This window comes from Zosterops lateralis (genome assembly GCF_965231275.1).
Source record: "Zosterops lateralis genome assembly, chromosome: 3".
Lineage (NCBI taxonomy): Eukaryota > Metazoa > Chordata > Aves > Passeriformes > Zosteropidae > Zosterops > Zosterops lateralis.
Window position 1 is genome coordinate 28745461 of NC_139764.1, and position 19726 is coordinate 28765186.

At 44.3% G+C, this 19726-nt stretch overlaps 1 protein-coding gene across 3 annotated transcripts in view; it reads right to left on the minus strand.

Annotated features, from left to right (window-relative positions):
* LOC310907784 (uncharacterized protein) overlaps positions 1-19726 on the minus strand; it is a 60135-nt gene that overhangs the window by 26495 nt on the left and 13914 nt on the right. For all 3 annotated transcript variants that reach the window (XM_083858262.1, XM_083858261.1, XM_083858260.1), the window contains exons 2-3: positions 14538-14613; positions 12781-13271 (exon numbers count right to left, since the gene is read on the minus strand). In XM_083858262.1, coding sequence (XP_083714388.1) covers positions 12781-13271; positions 14538-14613 — 567 coding nt within the window. The remainder of the gene's footprint in view (positions 1-12780; positions 13272-14537; positions 14614-19726) is intronic.

The window sequence follows — 19726 nt, forward strand, 5'->3', positions numbered from 1 at the left end:
TGACACAACTAGAACATTTTAGATGTTTATATGAAGTAGTTATGTTTATAAGTAAAAATTCTTGGACTTAAAGGCTTGTTTCTTAGTCCAAAACCCTGTCCTAAAGTTAGCACAAGAAAACTTTTCAGGAGGCATAAAACCCACACAAATTCCACGTAATCCACCAGAGGAAATATCCAGTCAAGATCAGTGGGTTTCTCAGAGAAGAATATGGAATATGTACCTTTTCATCAGATTTTTAGACAGAGGATTGGTCTTAGTGGAGCTTCTCAAAAACAGGGCAGCATGAGATATACTCATTGTACTAAATGAAGAAAGTATTTGTCAGTGGCCTGGATCTTCACAACAGGAGCCTCAGAAGGTGGCTCTGAATTGCCTCCCATGCTCTCCAGCTGAGTGCAAAGGACATTACCCTGTGGGAACCCTTGCCTTGGGTTCATCTGGTGCTGCTGGGAGCACTCATAAGTGGAACTTTTAGCAGAAAACACATAAGGTCACATCTTCAGATGACAACTTGGATCCATGGCCAGTGGGAAAACTTTGAAAAAGCCAAATGCAGACTGACTACATAAACAGCTTTGGAAAGCCAAAACAAGCCTGTCTTAAAGAAGCAAACATCCCAAGCCACAGGGCTTGCTTAGGCTCTGAACACAGGGCAACAGAGTCCCTCTCCTCCTCCCAAGACACACACATGTATCATATCAGCACTGCTCTGCAAAACATTTGAGCATATTCTCCTTTCACATGACTATGCCTGTTTGGGCAATCTCATGTGTTTGCATGAGCACGTGAGAAGAAACAAATACTACATTAGGAACTGGAGACCAGAAGATGGTTAACAAACCTGAGACACCATTTTTGCCTACAAATAGACATCCATGAAGTAAAACACTAATCACCACAGAGAGAAATGATGACATAAGCCAACTGTTCCCACATTCCGCATCCAATCACCTACTTGTCCCCCTGCTCCTCTTCCCCACTGAACCTCACTTACACATCAGTGACAAGGGAACATGCTGAAGCAGCTAGCCAGCTAATAGGATAAAGGCCTCTTACTCCAGGGAGCTAATCCATTTATGCAGAACACAACTAATGACTGCACTTGGAGATTGCTCTCCCATGCCCACATGCAGCAGGGCCTGCCCACGCGTGCCTTGCAGCACAACACTGTACAGCACACAGGGTCTTGTTCAGGTGGTGCTTGAGTGTTGAAACTCAGAATTTGTGATGGAGTTCAACCTACCAACTTTTAAAGGGCTGGCCTAGGCCTGTACCCATGTGAACAGCTTGCAAATATTTCAGAGGAGCCAGTATCTCCTGCCTGGTGCACTGTCCTTCCCCTTAAGGAGGCATATGGTTCCCTTCAGCACTGCTGATCAGCACTTGGAGATTCTGATAACGTTTGGCATCCCTTCACTCACATCCTCACAGGTGCACATGGCTTGAGATGGTGTAGAGCTGGTCCAGGGAACCATCCCCAGTGCAAGAAACAATACAACCAGTTCAGCAGTGTTTCTTCCTGGACATTCCAATGAGCCGAGTGAGCTTCAGCATCTCTACTTGTCCATGGGTACCAGCACAGGATACACATTATTCCTGCCAACTTTTTACAACTTCCCTATGTGAGGACACTGAGGTGCCATCAGAGCCAGAAGTAGATCACTGCCCTTCTAAACAGATGTTAGCAGAGCAAAGCAACCCTCAGAGCTGTGCACAAAGTATTTGTTGGAGAACTGCTGCCCTCAAGCATGCCACTGCATTGTGTGCATCAAGATCCACTTTCCAAATAGCTGGAAATAAAACCACCAACAATCAGTAGATTACAAGATCCATATCAGAGCCTATATAACACGCCAATGTTCATAACACATGCATCAGTTGTAATGCACAAATCACATCAGTGTTTCCTTCTTTCAGCTCAGGATTTTGGCCCATCTCAGGCTTATGAAATGGTCATGCCCAAGGACCAAGAGGGCTCCCTTCACTCACCACACTGTAGAAGGGCAAAAGTTCAGATTAACTCATTAAAAAACCAGAATGTCTCAAGGCTAAGTTCATTAGGATCCTCTGCATGGAGAAAAGTTGATAACAAAAGCAAAAGTTTACACTCATTTACATGACTAGTTTTGAGGGTGTTTGAATGATTTGGATGTTTGATTCTGGAAGGCAAATGAACCAGTGCCTCAGCTCAGTACAGAGTTTTATACAGTGGACTGAGCAATGCAGGCTAGTCCCACAGTTGCAGCAATAGTTACAGCTGCTTTCTACCCCTAACCCGACCAGCAGCCCCATCATGAAACAGCAATCTGGCTTTTTTTCAGCTTCTTGTGGTTTACTGTTTCACTCAGCTCTAGAGAGAGTCCATAGGCTGTGTAGCACAACTGCCCTTAGTAAGAGTCTGCAAAATGCAAACGGGACAAACAAGCACAGAAAAAAATGCCTTTCACACTTCTTGTAGCAGTCAGGCTTGAATAGAACATTGGTTTACTATGAAAGAAAAGAAACAAGAATGCTGAAATAGGTGTACTGTAAATCTTCCTGCTTAAAAAACATTTTCCAAGAGCACCACTTTCAGTGCTCATAATTGCACTCATTCCGCTAACAACAATTAGAAACTAATAGGGTTGGCTGCACTATTCAGAGGATGACACGAAATTATATTAAGTTGAAAATTAGTCAAGAGCTTGATTGGATAGGACACCAAATACACTACTACAATGAAAATAAACATACCATGAACTCAGTGTGCTATTTCCACCAGAGCTCTGAACAAAGCACTGCAGCTTAGATTAAGACTGACTTTAAAGTATGATCAATATACAGTGTTATCATCCAGTCAGGCACACCATGTTCTTGTATGAGGTTTGCCTGCCTTTTTGGCACATGCAGCAAACAGTAGCAGTAACAAACTTTTCTGAACAAACTCAGAGCAATTCCCTGACCTATGGTGGTTCTCCCAGCTGCAAACCACATCCTTGAAACATAACAAGGAACAGATTTACAGAAGTGAGAGAAATCAGACATCTGACCAGCTCTATTTTAAAGATATTTCTACCTATACTAGGAATTACACAGATCCACTAGATTTGAAATTTGGAAAATGATTTTTTAAGAACTGTTCCTTGTTTCTTAATCGTATTAGGCCCACATACCATCATGGCAGAGCCTGCAGGATTGTTTGATGAGCCTCTGAAGTCACAGGCAAGGTAGGGAGTTTCTAAAGCCTTCACAGGTAGACAAATTTTTATTTTGTTTATGCTGTCAAAAAGAGCATGCTTACAATAAGATTGCAAAGTAACTTGCAAAGCATTTTGTGGTTTTATCCTTTGTACAGCAGATCAACCTGTTTTTTCTATAAACAAACATGTGAAGGTAAAATTACAGCTTGCAAGCATATGCCAGGATTTTAAAGCACAAGCATGTTCTTGAATTAAAAATACAGCTTTTTCTAGTATAGACATGACTACAGACTTCATTTACAGTAAGTTCCTAACTCTCTAGACAAAGCTCAGTTTTGCAAATTCATTCCTATGAAAACTGCTTTGCATAAGCAGTTGAAGTCCAGCAGGAAACCAAAAAGATTGTTTGCAGTAAGGAAAACCAGCAAGTTTCATAGGATTTCTCTTAAGTGTCTTAATTTGTGTTTTATTTTCAATTTACCTGCGGCCCCCAGGACACCTTTGTTTTTGAAATCTTTAATTTAGAAAAAGTACTGTTACATGGATTTTTGGCTTGAAGAGGGAGGGTTTATCTCTCCCTTATTGGTCATCATTTCTTCAAAACAAACTTGAGCTCAACAAGAAGCATATCTGGGCTCACAGCTCTAGAAAAGGGCAGGGAGTTTTCCATGGGATTCTGCTCCGATTTAACTCAGTCTCCATCTACATGAGAAGTAGATGCCTCTATTGAGTGCCTCCTCCTGAGAGATGAGCTGTGGACCAATGCCCAAAACTCCATTGACATCAACAGCCTGAAAGAAAGCGCGAGCAGAGCCCAGCAGTGCTGTTCTCATGTGATCCAACAATGGAGAGGTTATTCAGAGCTACAGCAGAAAATCAGAGCTAAACCCCAGCCCACGCCAAGGACAGCCGTGTTGTTGACAGCCAGGCTGGCTATTCTACCACTCCAAAGCTTGTCTCAAACACAGCATTTCCTAGAGTGTTTACTCTAGTCACAGGCTTGGCCTTAAAAGCTCAGCCAGCTCCTGCCTGTTGAGCAGTTAATGGCTGCTGCATTTTCAAGACTCAGACCTGCCCTGGACAAACTGCTTGCTCTCCTGTGTGGTGATGAGCTGGAGCACAAACGCCAGGCATTAATAGTTAATCAGCACCATGATGTGACTGCCCTGTTTCTGCTGTTACTGCACTCACACTACCCCCTCCCTCCTTCCTTCTCATTCATGGGTAGTGCCCCATGGGAGACTGCAAGGTGCAAAGCACACCTGTGTCACCTCTCAGACTCCAGCACCAAGCCATGCTGGGCAAGGATGGTGTTCTGCCTCACAGATACAGAGCTAAGCAATGCCAGGGAAAAGCTAAGGAAAACCAAGCTCTTGTTTTCCATTCCTTGTTACCATTTCTTCTGTACAGTGCTTTGAACAAGCCTTTAACCACCTGAATTCTAAGCAACAGCAGCCCCTGTTATCTTGTGGCTGCTGAATTCTAAGGGAATTCAATACTTAGTGGTGGTAAAGTAGGAACAAAGAGGAAATAAAAAACCTAATCTATCTCTACTGCTTATTTCAGTTTCTTAACCTATACAATACAGTCAGAAAATCAAGCAGAAAACTGCCACCACCATCAGATGCCCTCTGGACTATATGAGGAATAACCAGATTGGTTCTAAATAGCTATTCACCCTCTCCAGTTTCCTCAAGCCATTTCACTGGCCCTCCAAAGAACTAAACTGTAAGGCTCTCTGCTTTTCAGAGGTTGCTACAAGAAAAAGATGCAACTTATTACGCCTGAAGGGAGATCCATTCATCCACAGACCAAATACAACTTGGGCAGTGACAGCATACGGTGGAGCTGCCTGCAGACTCCTTCTCCCCCCAGGCAAGGATGAGATATTTGTATCACAATGAGCCACATGCTGAGGGAGGAGTGGGCAGGGAGAGGTATCTGGCCAACTCAACAGCCACACTGGGACCCAACCCAGGCAGCCTCTCTAGTCCAGACACATCAAGGCTGAGGGAGGGTGAGGACAATCCAGCCCTATTGCAGAAGAGAAGAGCACTGTAGACAAAGTCCTGACCTTCACTTTCAAGCAGCATCTCCAAGCTGGTGTTTTTGAAAAATACACACAGACTGCAGCAAAACTTCTTAATCTATCAGGCTCTTGAGATTATTTGGGCTGAACTCAGGGACTGGGAAACAACACGCCAACATTATCCTCCTGCACGGTACTGGGTCAAAACAAGGAAGAAAATATCCTTCAGAAAACCTCATTTGTAAAGGATCTGCAGAAGTCAACACACAAGAGATAGAACAGTGATATGTTGCAGGATAACCATCCTTGGGGATCCAATCCAGCACCCACTCTGTGACTGCTGCCCACCTCACATCTAATCACATTTTAACCAGTTGTGTTGTTGCTGCAGTTAGAAGCTCTCAGTTTTGCTGAGCGAGGTTTCTGTTGGCCAGCTGGCAGCCCATCATAAAACACTGCCAGTAGATATGGGAGACGGGGCTTTTCCTTCTATTAGTTCAGTAGGAATCATTCTATGTGGTGCTTTGAGAGCAAAATGCTAGAGGTCAAAACCCCAACCTTGTCCATTCACATGGAGAGCTTCTGGCAGACACTTTCAGGTGGAAGTGCTTTACCTCCTTCCCAGTTTGCTCCTCCCAGGCCTACCTAACCATCAGAGTCAGACCAAGAGTTCAAGTCTTACACAGCATCACCAGCATCACTCAGGACTTCTCCCTGAGCCACATCCCAAAGCCACATGCCAGTGGTACCCATATGCCCATTTGAGCTCCTCTCTTTGGACTGCAGCCAAAGACTCAGCTCTAGTCTAATACCTTCTTACCAGGCTTTAGAGCTTTGAGGAAAAAAAAGACAGCAGGGTTGGGAAGGTAGCCAGCAAGCCTGCCAATCTAAATGATAAGCCCTTGGCTTTAACCTCAGGCTCATAATTTTCTGCCACTGGTGCCAGGTGCTATTATTGTTCCTCTGGGAATCATAATACAACAAAAATACTCTGTATCCACCATTCTTAACCTTCCTATTCCACAGATCTCTACTGCCTCTCAAACTTCAGCCACATCAAATTTCCTTCCCTCATCTTCCTTTTGCTCAACCAAGCTCTCTGGTGTTCTCCAACTGACCCTGACCAAACTAATCCCTGCTTTCTTTCATGATTGACAGCAGCACCTCAAGGAACCACATTTCTGATGTCTCAGCATATATTCTAGCTACTGGTTCACCCTCCTTTGGTAGTCCAAACAGATATATTCACAAGCATGCAAGCTTCCAGGAAAAGGCAGCAAAATTACACTGCCACATACCCCAGGAAAAAGAGACCAATAAGTATTTCCAGACAGCAGCTCATTTGTCCATCTCTCTCTTGAGCTGTTGCCCCTTTGCACATGTTACAAAACCAGAACAAAAAAATGCAGAGACAAAAAAAGGAAGGAAGATGTCAAGAGAGAAGAGCAGAAGCATTTGGCTCTAGGAATGGACAACACACTCTGTGCCAGGGCTCACACAATAGTGGAAGAAGTGCAAAGAGAGGTGAGTGCTCAAAATGAAACTCTTGCTAGCAGCACACCTGAAAGGTGAACACAGTATCAAAAGATGCCATGGGGCAAGGCAGAACTGGAGTGGACTTGCACTAAAATTAATTCTGTATTTTAGCAATGCTCAGAGAACACAGATCCTCGTGAAGAAGCTGTTGACCTACAGGCTGTATAACTTACAGAGGGCCTTTGCAACCTCAACCATTTTGTGAGAAGGCTCTAATCTCTGGTACACTGGTTGATGCTGAGAGTTAAGTAATAGGACTAGATTGTCCTGCCTGCCTTGCCTTTGGCATCAACAAGCTGGCAGCAAGATGAACTTTACCATCAGTGAGAAGAAAACAGTCAACTTACTTGCCTCTTTCAGGAGGAAATCATTATGCTTTCTAAGAAGCAGCTAGGCAAAGTTCTACATGGGTTACTGCTTTCTTATGTTCTGATTCATCCAGCTGCAGCTGCACACAGGCACTTCCTAATGTTTTTGCATGAATTAGATAATCATCCAGGGAACGCTTATGAGACATGGATGCAGAGGTATCTGCTGCCTGGCAGAGTCATAATCACCTCCTTGGGGCTAGGTGGAGTTCCTCATGCTATTGAGGAGTTTCCCCTGCTATTAAGTCTCTCTCCACCTCCCAGACAGCAAGTTTTCTCCCCACTCTCCCTCAAACTATCACTATCTGGTGTCAGCAAACTGGACATCAGGTGGCTGGCACTGAGCCAGTCTTTATAACAGAGATCAAACCACAAGAGAGCATCTCCTTAGCTCCTCCAAAGATGCAATGAACAAGACATCTGTATCATGCCCCACTCATATGGTACATGTCTAGAGTCCCAGAGCCTCCTCCCAGCATGGAACTACATCCTTGTAGGAGAACGAACCAGACAATGTTATCGATCATATTCAGCCCCAAATTTCCTTATGCTAGGAGTGCCTTGCAGCAGCCCCACACAGCAGTTGTTTGTTGGCCACTTCAGTGCCAAACACTGTCAGGGTTGAGATAGACAAGCACTTTTGTGCTGGAAGAACAGCTGCTGCAGCATATTTCTGGGGGTGAAAAATTAAAGCAAAATTGCAGGAGGTTACTAGAAGCAGAATTTCTCATTCTGTACTGATGCAATCAGTTTCTGCAACACTTTCTTTACTACATTGCTTCAACAAGCCCATAGACAAATAACTGCTATGGCCCAACTTCCCACACCTGAGAGACAAGTCATGGTACTCGGCCCCTTGAGAACTGGTGTAAAGGCTCCTGAACTCCACCTCAGTCACTCTGAAGAGTGAGACCCAGGGCAGAGACTGTGCTGAAACTACCACCAGCACCAGCAGTAGATTTTCCAGCACCTTCTCACCACAGAGAAGCTCAGATGGGCAAACAGATGGTAACAATTCTCAGGAACTGAAAAGGCCTGGATTCAAATGGGAGGCCAAGAGGTGAAAAGGACTCACGAGCTCACACGTGGAAGCTATCTGGAAGCTATTTGTCAAGTCTTGGAGAGACAGGCAAGGGCAAAACCCAGCTGTGCTAAGGATATGGAAATCTCACCCTGGAGCCATTAGCAGCCCAAAGCCCAGACCTCAGTGCACCAGGGTCACACGCTGGGTCCGTGGTCACGTGTGGTGAGGGCTGTTCTGCAGCCTCTGTGCAACCAGTATTGACTCAAAGGAAGTTTTCAGTGCTGATCACTCCACCAGTGCTCAGTCCAACCAGAATGCCAGTACCGACACATACAGCAGAAGGAAGATGGTCTTGACATTACACAGCTAAGCCCAAATCAGGACTCTCATCAGGCACTATAACCAGGCCATTCCAGTGTCAAGATGAAGATCCACTTATCTGTCTTGCAATGAAACTAGTCACCCACCAAAGGGGGTGCAGAGCCTGCAATGAGCAATCCAAATGTTTGCATAGGATACATTTTTCTCTTCTCTGATAGCCTTTTCATCTCAGTGCATTTCAAAGAATGCACTAAGCCTCCAAAAGAAACGGTATTGACAGTCTGTAGAGGAAGCCAAATAAAGAGCAGCTGAGATCACTTGCCTTGTTCAGCCTGAAGAAGAGGAGACTGAAAGGAGACCTCATTGCAGTCTAAAACTTCCTTCTAGTTTGAGGAAGGGAAGCAGAGGGGCAGACATTGCTCTCTTCTTTGTGATTATCAGTGACAGGACCCAAGGAAATGGCCTGAAGCTGTGTCAGGGGAGGTTTGGGTTGGATATAAGAAAAGATTCTTCACCCAGAGGGTAGCTGGGCATTGTAAGAGGCTCCGCAGGTCAGTGGTCATGGCAGCAACCCTGCTGAAGTTCAAAAAGCATTTGGACAACGTTCTCAGGCACATGGTGTGATTCTTGGAGGAATCCTGCACAGGGCCAGGAGTTGGACTTGTGGTCCTTTCCAAGTCAAAGTATTCTATGAAATTCTGATTCTGTCTATTCATACAAGCAGGCAAACCATGGCAGAAAGCTCTGAGCAAGTCATGAAACCTATTTAATCACTTTGCAGCATACCTGGAAATATACCCATGTAAACAAACTCTCTGCTTTCTGTATCAGCCACCTAGCCACACAAAGAATTTGAACTGCTTGTTGTACCACCCCAAAGCTGCTTTCCCTCCAAGAGATCTCTCTCCTTGCAAATGCTATACTCTGACTTCACAAGCTTCTGTAAGTAAATTTCAAAGGTGCTCCTGGCAGTCCCACTGAATAGCACAGGAGGATCCTTTATTTCCTCTGTTTATACAACATGCCAAGACCAATTAGCCCCCTGGGAATGAGCTCAGAAGCTCCAAGAAGTCTTTGTGAGACTTCCTTATGCCTCAGGTGAACCTGATGCCTTCACCTTGAACCAAAGGATATCCCTCCTCTCCTTGACCTTGTGCTCTCAGCATTGCCAAAAAAGCCAGTTATGCTAAAGTGGCAGCAGCCATGCAGGGTGGCAGCAGGCTTCATTAAATAGCAACTGGTTGGGTTGGAAGCAGAGCCTGCATGCAACGATGTGTCTGTGCAGGGACCATGATCAAGGGGTGCTGGGAGAGGGCACTCACTACAGAAATGTGAGTGTCTGCACAGGCCAGGGCATTTCTGCCCAATTAAGGGAAAGAATAGAAGCCTTCTGAGCTCATTTTCTAGTCCTTTGGAGAAGTGAAGAAAAGCCTGCATTGAAATATCCTCACTCAGCCTCAACAGGGAGACACTGGGTGGCCAGCTGAGCAGCCAAGGTGGGAAATACATCTGCCAACAGTCCAAACTCATGTCTGGAACACAAAAAAGGCTGAATTACTGTACCCTGTGATGCTGGAAGGGCATAGCCTGGCATCTAACCAAAACAGGGCTTTTTAAACCTGCTCCTGGTACAGCCTTCCTTGCTGCAGAAGGCTGAACTGAAAGGCATGGATGATGGAGATTTCCATTTATTCACAGGCTAAGAAAGGACATCTATTCCCTCATTTCTTAAAAGCCCTCTGATTGCCTCCAACCCACTTGCCTGCCAAATTTGCTCCTCTTTTTTACCAAAGGGCACCAAATCACTGGAATACATGGAGACATTTGGACAACACCTGCCACTGATCCATGGCAGGAAGCAAAATCATCTTAAACATCCCAACACAGAGCCACTCTACACCACAACTCTCTGGAGCAGTATTCCATCACTATCAAAGATAAACAGAACTTAATGCAAAGCACTTGGCATCTCTTCATCCACCCTTGAGTTACCCATACCACATCACACCCCCAAAGTGTCTTCTTATCTCATAACACATTTGCTTCAGGCCCAAATTCATCTTTGACATCTGTCAGCTGCACAGAGCTGCAGGAATGGGAAGTAAGGCTCAGGGATAAGAGTGAAAGCCACATCTGCTGCTCAAAAAATGTCTAGCTGATAAACTTTTCAGCTGTGTTCTCACAGGCAAGCACATGATAGCAAGGGTAAGAACCACAAAGCAAGAAGAGCTTGAAGTTCAGAACCCAGATGAAGCCTTAGAGTAGCCTGTTTAACATTAACATTCCTTATATGCATTGTTTACCTGTCTTAGAAACACATGATGCCACACATTACCCAGGAAGTTAATAAGAGCCATTTTTGTTTAAAAATGGAAAGAGATCAAAAAACAAACACCTTGGTCCCATTTTATAAGTGGGGAATGGAGGTCCTGAATTATTTTCACAGGAGAAATAAGTACAGGTAGTAAGCAAAAACTCATCATAAAGCTTCAAGATGTTATTGGCTGAAAGTTAACCAATTAAAATTATAAAAATGAAACAAATGATCAAATACAATATTCAGGCTGCATCTCACTTTGCATGTGTGTGTCATGTCATGTTGTGCCCTCAGTACATTTTCTTTCAAATTAAATCCACCAGCTGACTATCCTTTCTTTTTAACATGGATTCCACAATCATGGAATGTTAATGACATCCACAGTAAGAATGTTACTTAAAAAACACACTGCCACCTCCACTCCAACTTTCAACTTATTTCGCAAAAAACCTTTGCCACAATTAATCCAGAAGTGTAGAGAGCAAATGGACGAGGAAGCCAATTATTCTCACAAGGTTTCCCCAGAAAAAAAACCCAACCATTTGGAAAGCTTGTTTAAATTAGCCCCTAACCTTCATGAATACACTCCTAAACACACTGCTGAAAGGAGCTTAAGGGAGAGCAGGCAGATGCTATGCCTGGGATCCAAATCAGAGAAATCACCTGGGCCAAAAGAAACATTTCCCCATTTACTCATGTGCACTCTAAAGAAAAAAAAAAAGAAGGCTAGGCACAGGCTTAGCAGCTTTCTTCTTCTCTCATAAGGATGTGAGACTAATTAAAGTCTGTCAGTATCAGTAGATTTGGGTGATGTGAAATGCAAGACTGGGCCTTTTGAATGTTCTGTGAGCAGAAACTTGGCTAGAAGGTTGAAAAGGGGGTGAGGAAAACTGTGCTGAAAACACAAGTCTCTGCATTATGTATTCATGGGATGTATGCTGCCAGCAGGACTGAGAAAAACCAACAATGCAATAGGGAAATAGAAATCTACTTTTAGAGATCTTAGAAAATAAATACATAGTCCTTTCTTTTAGTGGGTCCATCTTGTAGGCTTAAAGGAAGTGCTGCAAGCAAGGTTAAAACTAGTACATCCAATCAACCAGAGTGAAATTCTTTCCTAATGAGAAGAAAATCAGAACTGAAAATAATTGGTTTTAACTTACTGCAATGTACCAGGGCCAGCAGATGTCTGCAGATATCCTTTTAAACTGACACTACTCCAGTGCAAATAGAAAAACAAATCATGAAGAGATGTGAAAAACTAACTCTACAGTAAGGCCTTTTGAAAGAGAGGCGCCAGATGGGAACTGCACAGGGCAGCCTGCCCCATTTCCCAGCCTCTGCAGAGACGAGGCAAACTTCTAGCGTTTCCAAACCTCAGTCCCAGGCCAAACTAAAGTCCTGCAAGACTAAGAGTAACTGCATCTAGAGCAAACTGTAAGCAGTTTGTAAAGTGTTAAGAAGGTAAAAAGCACTCTTTTACATCGCTATAAAACTCCTAGGAGACGTAAAGAGATCCAGGCCCAAGGAGGTCAACAAGCGTGGAAATTCCTGTCATCATCACATTGACAACCACTTTCACCAAAGGCTCTTTTTGAACATCCTAAGCAATTAATTTTTCTTTGGAGTAAGTGATGGGTCAGATCATGGAAGCAGCGGTAACTTGATGAAAGAAAATGCCAGTGATTTTGTTCCTGTGCCATGCAATGAACTGGACAGTACAAGTGCTGCCTTCCTCACGGGGTAGCAAGAGAACATCCCAGCTGCAGCAGGAGCCACCCAAGAAGCAGTGTCTTTACCTCTCAGGAGGGGTATCTACACTTACCCCAATTTATCCTAGACAGAGAGCAGAAGTACCCTGAAGGTATGCCCCTGAACACATGACCATAAGAAGCAACCCTATGAATCTACTGACCCTTGCCTCAATAACCCTCTTCTGGTCTTTGCTTACCACTCCTTTTTTCCAAGCAATGCTGCTCTCCTCATGTGAAGTTCTGCCTTACCTGCTGCATTTTTTCCAGGTCGAGGCTGGGCCTGCTGACCTTATCCCCATATCCTTGTCGATGTCTCTTACAAGGCATGACTTGCTCAAAGCCCGCCCCAACGCTCGTGAAGATTAAAGGTCCGGAGGCCGGGCTGCGCACGAGGGGCTGCAGTCTCTTGGGAGGGGAGGCACTGAAGAGCACGGGGCTGGGGCTGGCATGGAGGCCGTCACCCTGCTCTGCGGCGGGCCGGAAGGACATGGCGCACAGGGTCTTCACCTCCTCGTCGCTGGAGGAGGTGTTGCTGCCGTCGCTGAAGCAGGCGAGCCGGCTGACCTGAGACCACTTCCGCTTCTCCGCCGCGAACTCTCGGTTGATGCGCTCCAGCTCCTCCTCAGAGCTGTGGCGGTCAAGGCTGGCGTGGAACAGGGCCCGAACCTTGCAGCATTGGTTCTCCTGGTTCTGGAGCTGGTTGGTGGCCAGAGGAGTCAGGGTACAATTCCGTCTTCTCTCTAGTGGGAGGAGGAGATTGAGAAGTGGCAGAGCGGATCTGTGCCCCACAGCCTAATAAAATGGGCCTGTTTTCTCCCGACCTGTTGTTTTCATCTCCTCCCAAGTAAACTTTGAAGCTGTTTCCCCACCTTTTCTTCCCCAGATGAAACACCCCCCAGCTGAATGCTTCCCTTTGGAAGTTTCCAGACCTTTGTTCACACCAGGCTGCTAGATGCTGTCCCCTTTCAAACCATCACCTGGAAGTCTGCTTCCAGAGAAAGAACAGATCTGTCACCCACCTCACCTCCTCAAGGTGAAGAAGACATGGGCTTACAAATGTCTTCTACAAATGGGCTAGGCACTTGCCTCTGGCCAAAAAAATTAACTTCTAGTGACCAGTTCTCAGGGCAGAAGAACCAAGTAAGTTAGGCTGTTCTAAGCGTCACCTTTATGGCTCAAATAAATGAGATCCAGTTTCTGGAAATAAAAGTCCTCTATTACAAGACTCATCACACAAGTGAGCCTGTCTTCATCCACAAGCCAGGCATACTTTATCTCTTCTGCTGAGTACTTTCTATGCTAAGCACATGGAACAGGGATTTGAATCCTAACAGGACAATTGTCCTGTTAGACAATTCCTGTGGGTCAGGAATTGAACTTCTGCAGCCTCTGCATAAGAATCCACTTGAACTTGGACAAAGGGCACTAATCGCAAACTTAGCATAACTTAAGAGATGTGTTTACTACAGTTTTCACCTGCAGCTCTAAGCTACTTCATATCGAGTCCAAAAACAACAACAGAGCACCTGTATCTTCTCTATCAAAGGCTCTCACTAGATGCAAGAATAGGGCTGCACAATACCAGTCTAGGAGGAAGGGAGAGAGACAATCAAGTAATGAGTCCAGGGGCATGAAGAAATAGCAAGGATGAGGAAACCCAGAACAAAGATGACACAAGAGCAAAAGTATGGAATAGAAGATAAATTCTTAGTCCCAGCTCTGCTGCTGGCACAACTGTGGACCATCTCTGCCCCATGTCTGCAACACTGGGACTTTGATAACACATGGTTATCAGGGTCTGTTTCTGGTGGTAAAAATGCAACTGCAGCATCTGATAACACCAGTCTCTCCCTGTGAGATCCCAAATGCTTTAAAGGGGACTGATTTAATGCATCTGATTGTGGTACACTGGGGACTGAGAAGGAGGCACTTGCAAGAGCACAAGTGAAAAGAAAAACTGACTTCAGCCGTAGTGTCCCGGGATCCTTCTATCTTCATCCCTTTACCTCTGTCAATCTGAGCAAGTTCCTGATTCTCTCCTTCAGAGTCATCGCTGTCCTCATCACTTGGAGGATAGGAGATCTAAGGGACAAAGAGAAAGAAAAGGCTTCATTGTGAGCACTGAACATTGCCCTGCTGCTGCCCAAGCCACTTCCCCCACCCTCCCCCTCTCATATCCTGCAGGCATCCACCCCACCTAACCACACACACCCAGCCATTGCACCTTCCTGTATACACATCCTCATCTCCCAACCCCAATCTCCCAGTGCATCCTCTTACTTTCAGGAACACACAGCCTACTGCTGTTTCCACCACACTGCACCACAAACTTTCCCAAATACAGTGAACATATCCTGCCTTTCACTTCCCAGACATGTAGCTTACAACCATCATGGCCTACCACATCCACATCACGTGGACAACTGAATCTCCAAAATCTCCACTGCTGAGATAAAGACACATCCTGTCAGCAGCACTCTCATCTTGCAAGGCACCCACAGATGGAAGTGGCACGTTAGCTTTAGCCATCCTGTGTGTGTACCCACACTTCTCCTTTTAAGTTCACACACAATCCATCACAGAACAGACTCACCTTGCCTTCCTACAGGACAACCCTGAAGTATTTAATAGAAATAAAAGAAACATGGTTTCACAGAAATACAGACAACACTGTTATGCCATCCCCTCCAGGAGATAATTTACAGTACCAATAAACACCTTTGAATGCTCCAAGAGTAACAATTCATATATTTTATCATTATCAAGACTTTTCAGGAACATTTGCTCTGTGTCAGCCAATGGACTTCAAGCCACTAACTCACTCAAAACATGCCTAACACTGCACAAAACTGGTAGCTGCCTCTTGAGAGGACTGAGAGATCTGAAACCAAGCTTTTATAGGTCAGATAGATCACACTGCTTCTGAGTTTCCTACACAGAGGAAATCCTACCTACCTTTTTACTGAAGTGACTTTTGTTCATCTGCATAGAGCCTACCTGGAAATTATTAGATCAAACCTCTGAGTTACACAGCTTAGTATGTGTCTCTGGCAGCAGCCAAAACCAAACGAGTCAAAAGAAAATGCAATACTTAAAAGAGACCTTTATAAGAAACAGTTCTGGAATAACATGATCATGGCAAGATGAACTTCATTATTCCTTACACCTTTTTATTCAGAATAACAAACGTGGCCATCATTCTTAGCTGCCTCAAAATACTCGCTCACAACAGAATCCAGTGGCTACGTTTCAAAAGGTTATGTGCTGTGTTTCCACTTTACATGTTTGATGTGCTGTACTTGACTTTTATGGAAGAGGAGGCAAGCATGCAGTCATTACACTGATTTGGACCCATTTTATCTCCACCACCCTGGGGAGATGTTTTGTTGTGTTTCAGCCACCCAGAGATACAAAAGAGTAGCTACACTGAACTAGGTGTCTATGAAAGACACACTGCTGATGCAAAGAAACAATAACAGTTGAGAAATTCTGATTGATACTGAATTTGACAGCTATTAAATCAACACACCCATTTTGTGACCGTCCTCCAGGATTGTGTTTGGGGCTTTTTGCTCCCTCCAAAAGCACGTCAACACCTTTTTTACCCTCCTTCTTTAAAGCTACCTTTTGCCCTTTTGTATTTTCACTGCTCTTTGGGAAATCAAAATATATTTTCCTTCCTTGCTAGTCTTTAAACTACATTCTCAATTGTCAAAAGATGAACCGGGCAAGTCCGATTTAAGATTTATCCCCACTGCAGATATTCCTGAAGTAAACGCAGGACATTGTTTTTCCTTCCACAACTACAATTTTCTTGTATGTGTTCACACACATGCATCATTTAATAACGGCAGCTGGCACTGAGGAACACTGCCAAACACAGAGACTTCCAGTTGTCTCCAGAGCAGGTATAATACCTTGTTTGTACCATGATAGTTCACAGAGGGGACAGCTGACACTGAGGTGCCATTGTGTAGCTGCTGTACAGACAGACAGAGGTCCTGTCTCCATTACAAAAGCTAAGGCTCCCATTCTAACTCGAGAGGTACTGACCTTAGTCTGTGACTTATTCCCACATAAAAACCTTTCATTTGGACATGGCAGGGTTTTCAGTGGTTTAGCAGCTCTGCGTGGGAAACCAGCAGCTTCAGTTTCTGTACAATGTGAATGTCAGTACATGGCATGGCACCGCTTCCACAAAAAAGCCAATGACATCCAGCACATGCGGGTCAAACAGCTACTGCACAATGTCACTGGCTTGAGATGCTTAAGATAGGAGATGGATTTGAGTCAATGACTGACATTTGAAGCTCTTTGTGTCTACAGATCCTCACTTTCCAAAATATTCACTCTTCCCTGTGCAAGCGCAATTCTGCCAGCCCTTGGCCTCATACAGGTAACTCTCCTCTACTGAGCCTTCCCCAGTCCCTCAAGCAATCTAAGACCAATTCACCTGTGAGTTATGTTAAACACTTTGGTAGAGGCTTTCTTCATAGCACCTAAAAGAAAAATCTTTCCAACAAGAGACTCTAGCTTTCATGTCCCTCAATAGAGAACCATCATTCATAGTAGGCTAACCATTAATATTGCAGAGCTGATTTTTTTTACCTGAAACTCCTTGCCCTGAATACCCCACACAGGCAAAGATTAATGGAAGATTTAAAAAAAAAAAAAAAAAATTCTCTGTCTGGGTAACAAAATTTTGCAAAAACTAAAGATCTATGGAATCAAAGACTAATGCTCTGACTAGTTGGAGATAAATATTCTCTCCCTTGACTCTCCCCAGACTCTAACAGTAACCTTTTCCTAAATATTTTAAAACATTTCACTAAACACAGCAGTACTATCTTCAAGCCACCAGGCTCCCTTGTACATCCCTGTCACATATTAGTCACAGATTTACTTTTGTCCAAGGCAGTACAGCCCCATTTTCCTCAGAAATTCAGAACTGTGGCACTGCTATAGAAGAAAATTTGAAAACTCCCTGTCAAAAGTCCCACCAGATCATGGGTTCATTCATGGCACATCAATTGCAGAACTGTTTAAAGACTGAAAGACGCCTCCTGGTATCACAATAGTCCAAGCCCTTGCTCCAGATGGAACAGCTAGAGAAGTTACCAAGACTGTGCCCAACACACTCTCTGCCTTAACATGCAAAATTGAAGAGAATAGAATAAAACCTTCAATTCACATAGATGTATTAATGTTTATAAGCTATGGCACAAAAGAAGCCAAAAACCAAAAGACAGATGGCCACCCACCCCTCAGTCTTTCTTCAGTAAATGCACCAGAAAGCAGCCTCCTGTTGATGAGAATCTCAGTGTTACACCTAGTTCTTCAGCTCTGGCACCTGACATGCCTTCGGTCAGAACAAGGAATCCTTCTGTGCCAGACAGAAATATAAACTAAATTCCCCATCCCTTTCATTTTTCATCCAGCTCAAGTAAGGAAATATGGGTTGGTGTAAAATAACCAGATGGTATTTAAGGAAAATTTAAGAGTAAAGCTTACACTTTTGAGGGAGCTTTAACATGAAAGATACTAGGAGATACAAGAAAAAACTAGAGACAGAAAAATGTGTCTCTCATCACACTGCTGCTCATCAATTTGGTAATAAACTGCAGCTGAAATTGCCCAGGTCCTACAGAGTCACACCACCCTCAAAGTCTAAAGCTCTGAAATACATCAGACAAAAAATTTGCACTACGTTAAAGTGCAGCTCCTATTGGTTCGGCTTCCAGAAGAGAAATTATCCTGCTACCATACAATCAAAAGCAATGACATTAAGAATCATCTGTGAGTTTACAAAGGATAAGAAATCTCACTTCTAAGGTGGAATAAAACTCTCCCAACAGGCTTCACTTAAAGGCTGCATTGTCCTAAAAACCCAAAACACTGACAGCATGGTTTGGTGCGGTGGAGGTACATTCATAAAGAGATAATACAAAGATACAACTGACCACAGGCAGCCCCTTGTTCCCAGCTTGAATGAAGAAGGCACACAGGCTGGAGGGTATCACTCCCAATCTCCCTCTGGGAGAAAGGGAAGGAGGGATTTTACCTCCAGGGAGGTAGTTTCCCTGGCAGAGGCCAATACTGCCTGTGCTGCACATATAAGGCTGTTTGTGACATGGGCTTGTTCACTTCAGGCTGACCACTCCAGGGAATCTCTGCAACTAAGTGAAGTCCCTTCCAAGAGCCCTGGAAACAGACTTTGCTGAGTTGGTCTCACACACTGGTTCCTGACACAAAACCAGAAAGCAATGGATGAGCTCAACGATGACTACTGGTATCTCTATGATAGGGAACTGATTTCCATTTCCTCAGACTTCAGACTGGAGAAATGAAACCAGTACTCACCTCCCCCCTGCCACACTGCCTACAGAGCAGCTGCTACAGACATGGGCAACCTACAGCACAGGGCTCTGCTGCTGGCTCTTCTCCATTTCCACTGCTTGGCTTTAGCAAAAACATTTCAATAAATTTCCCTAGTGTTATTTTTCCAGGTCAACAACTGGTGGCAGTTGCCACAGAACACTGCCTGATCTTGAATGAGGGAGGTGCCATCCTGCCAATTATAAGAAACTCTGAATTAGAGGGAGCTGGAAAACAAGGCAGATGATGAGACACTGGAAGGCAGTTTTGAGCCATGGAACATTAGGAAGAAGGAAGGAATGAGTCAAACAGACCTTCAAATTAGCATGTAACTCCTTTCCCAAGATTTCCTTTAACTTTGAGAAATATTCAGTATTACAGGGAGAATTTATGCTAATACAACAGGCTGGTTCTCTCCTCAAGAAAAGTTGCCGAGTTAAAGTTCAGCTCAATCTTCAGACACCCACATGTGAGATGTGACTGACCAAGCTGTATCTGTGGTTTTCAGCTGGAGTCCTTCAACAGCTAAACTCTAAGCAAGAACCATCTTGGCTTGGAAAAGCTCTTCTAGAGTATTTTTTCATGTTACTATGTTCCTTTTTAATTTTCACAGTAGGTCTGCCTTCCAACTCTATTCCTCATTTCCTTGCAAATGGCTACAGTTCAAACCCAGGGCTCATACTCCTTAAACATGGTCCTGCTTGACAGAGCAGCTGTCTGGGTAAATGAAAGCAGGGATGGGCCAGTGGGACACAGCACTCCCTAAGGCCCTTGTTTTCTAAGCTCTACCATGCCAAGGACAGCAAAATTCCTGTTGTAC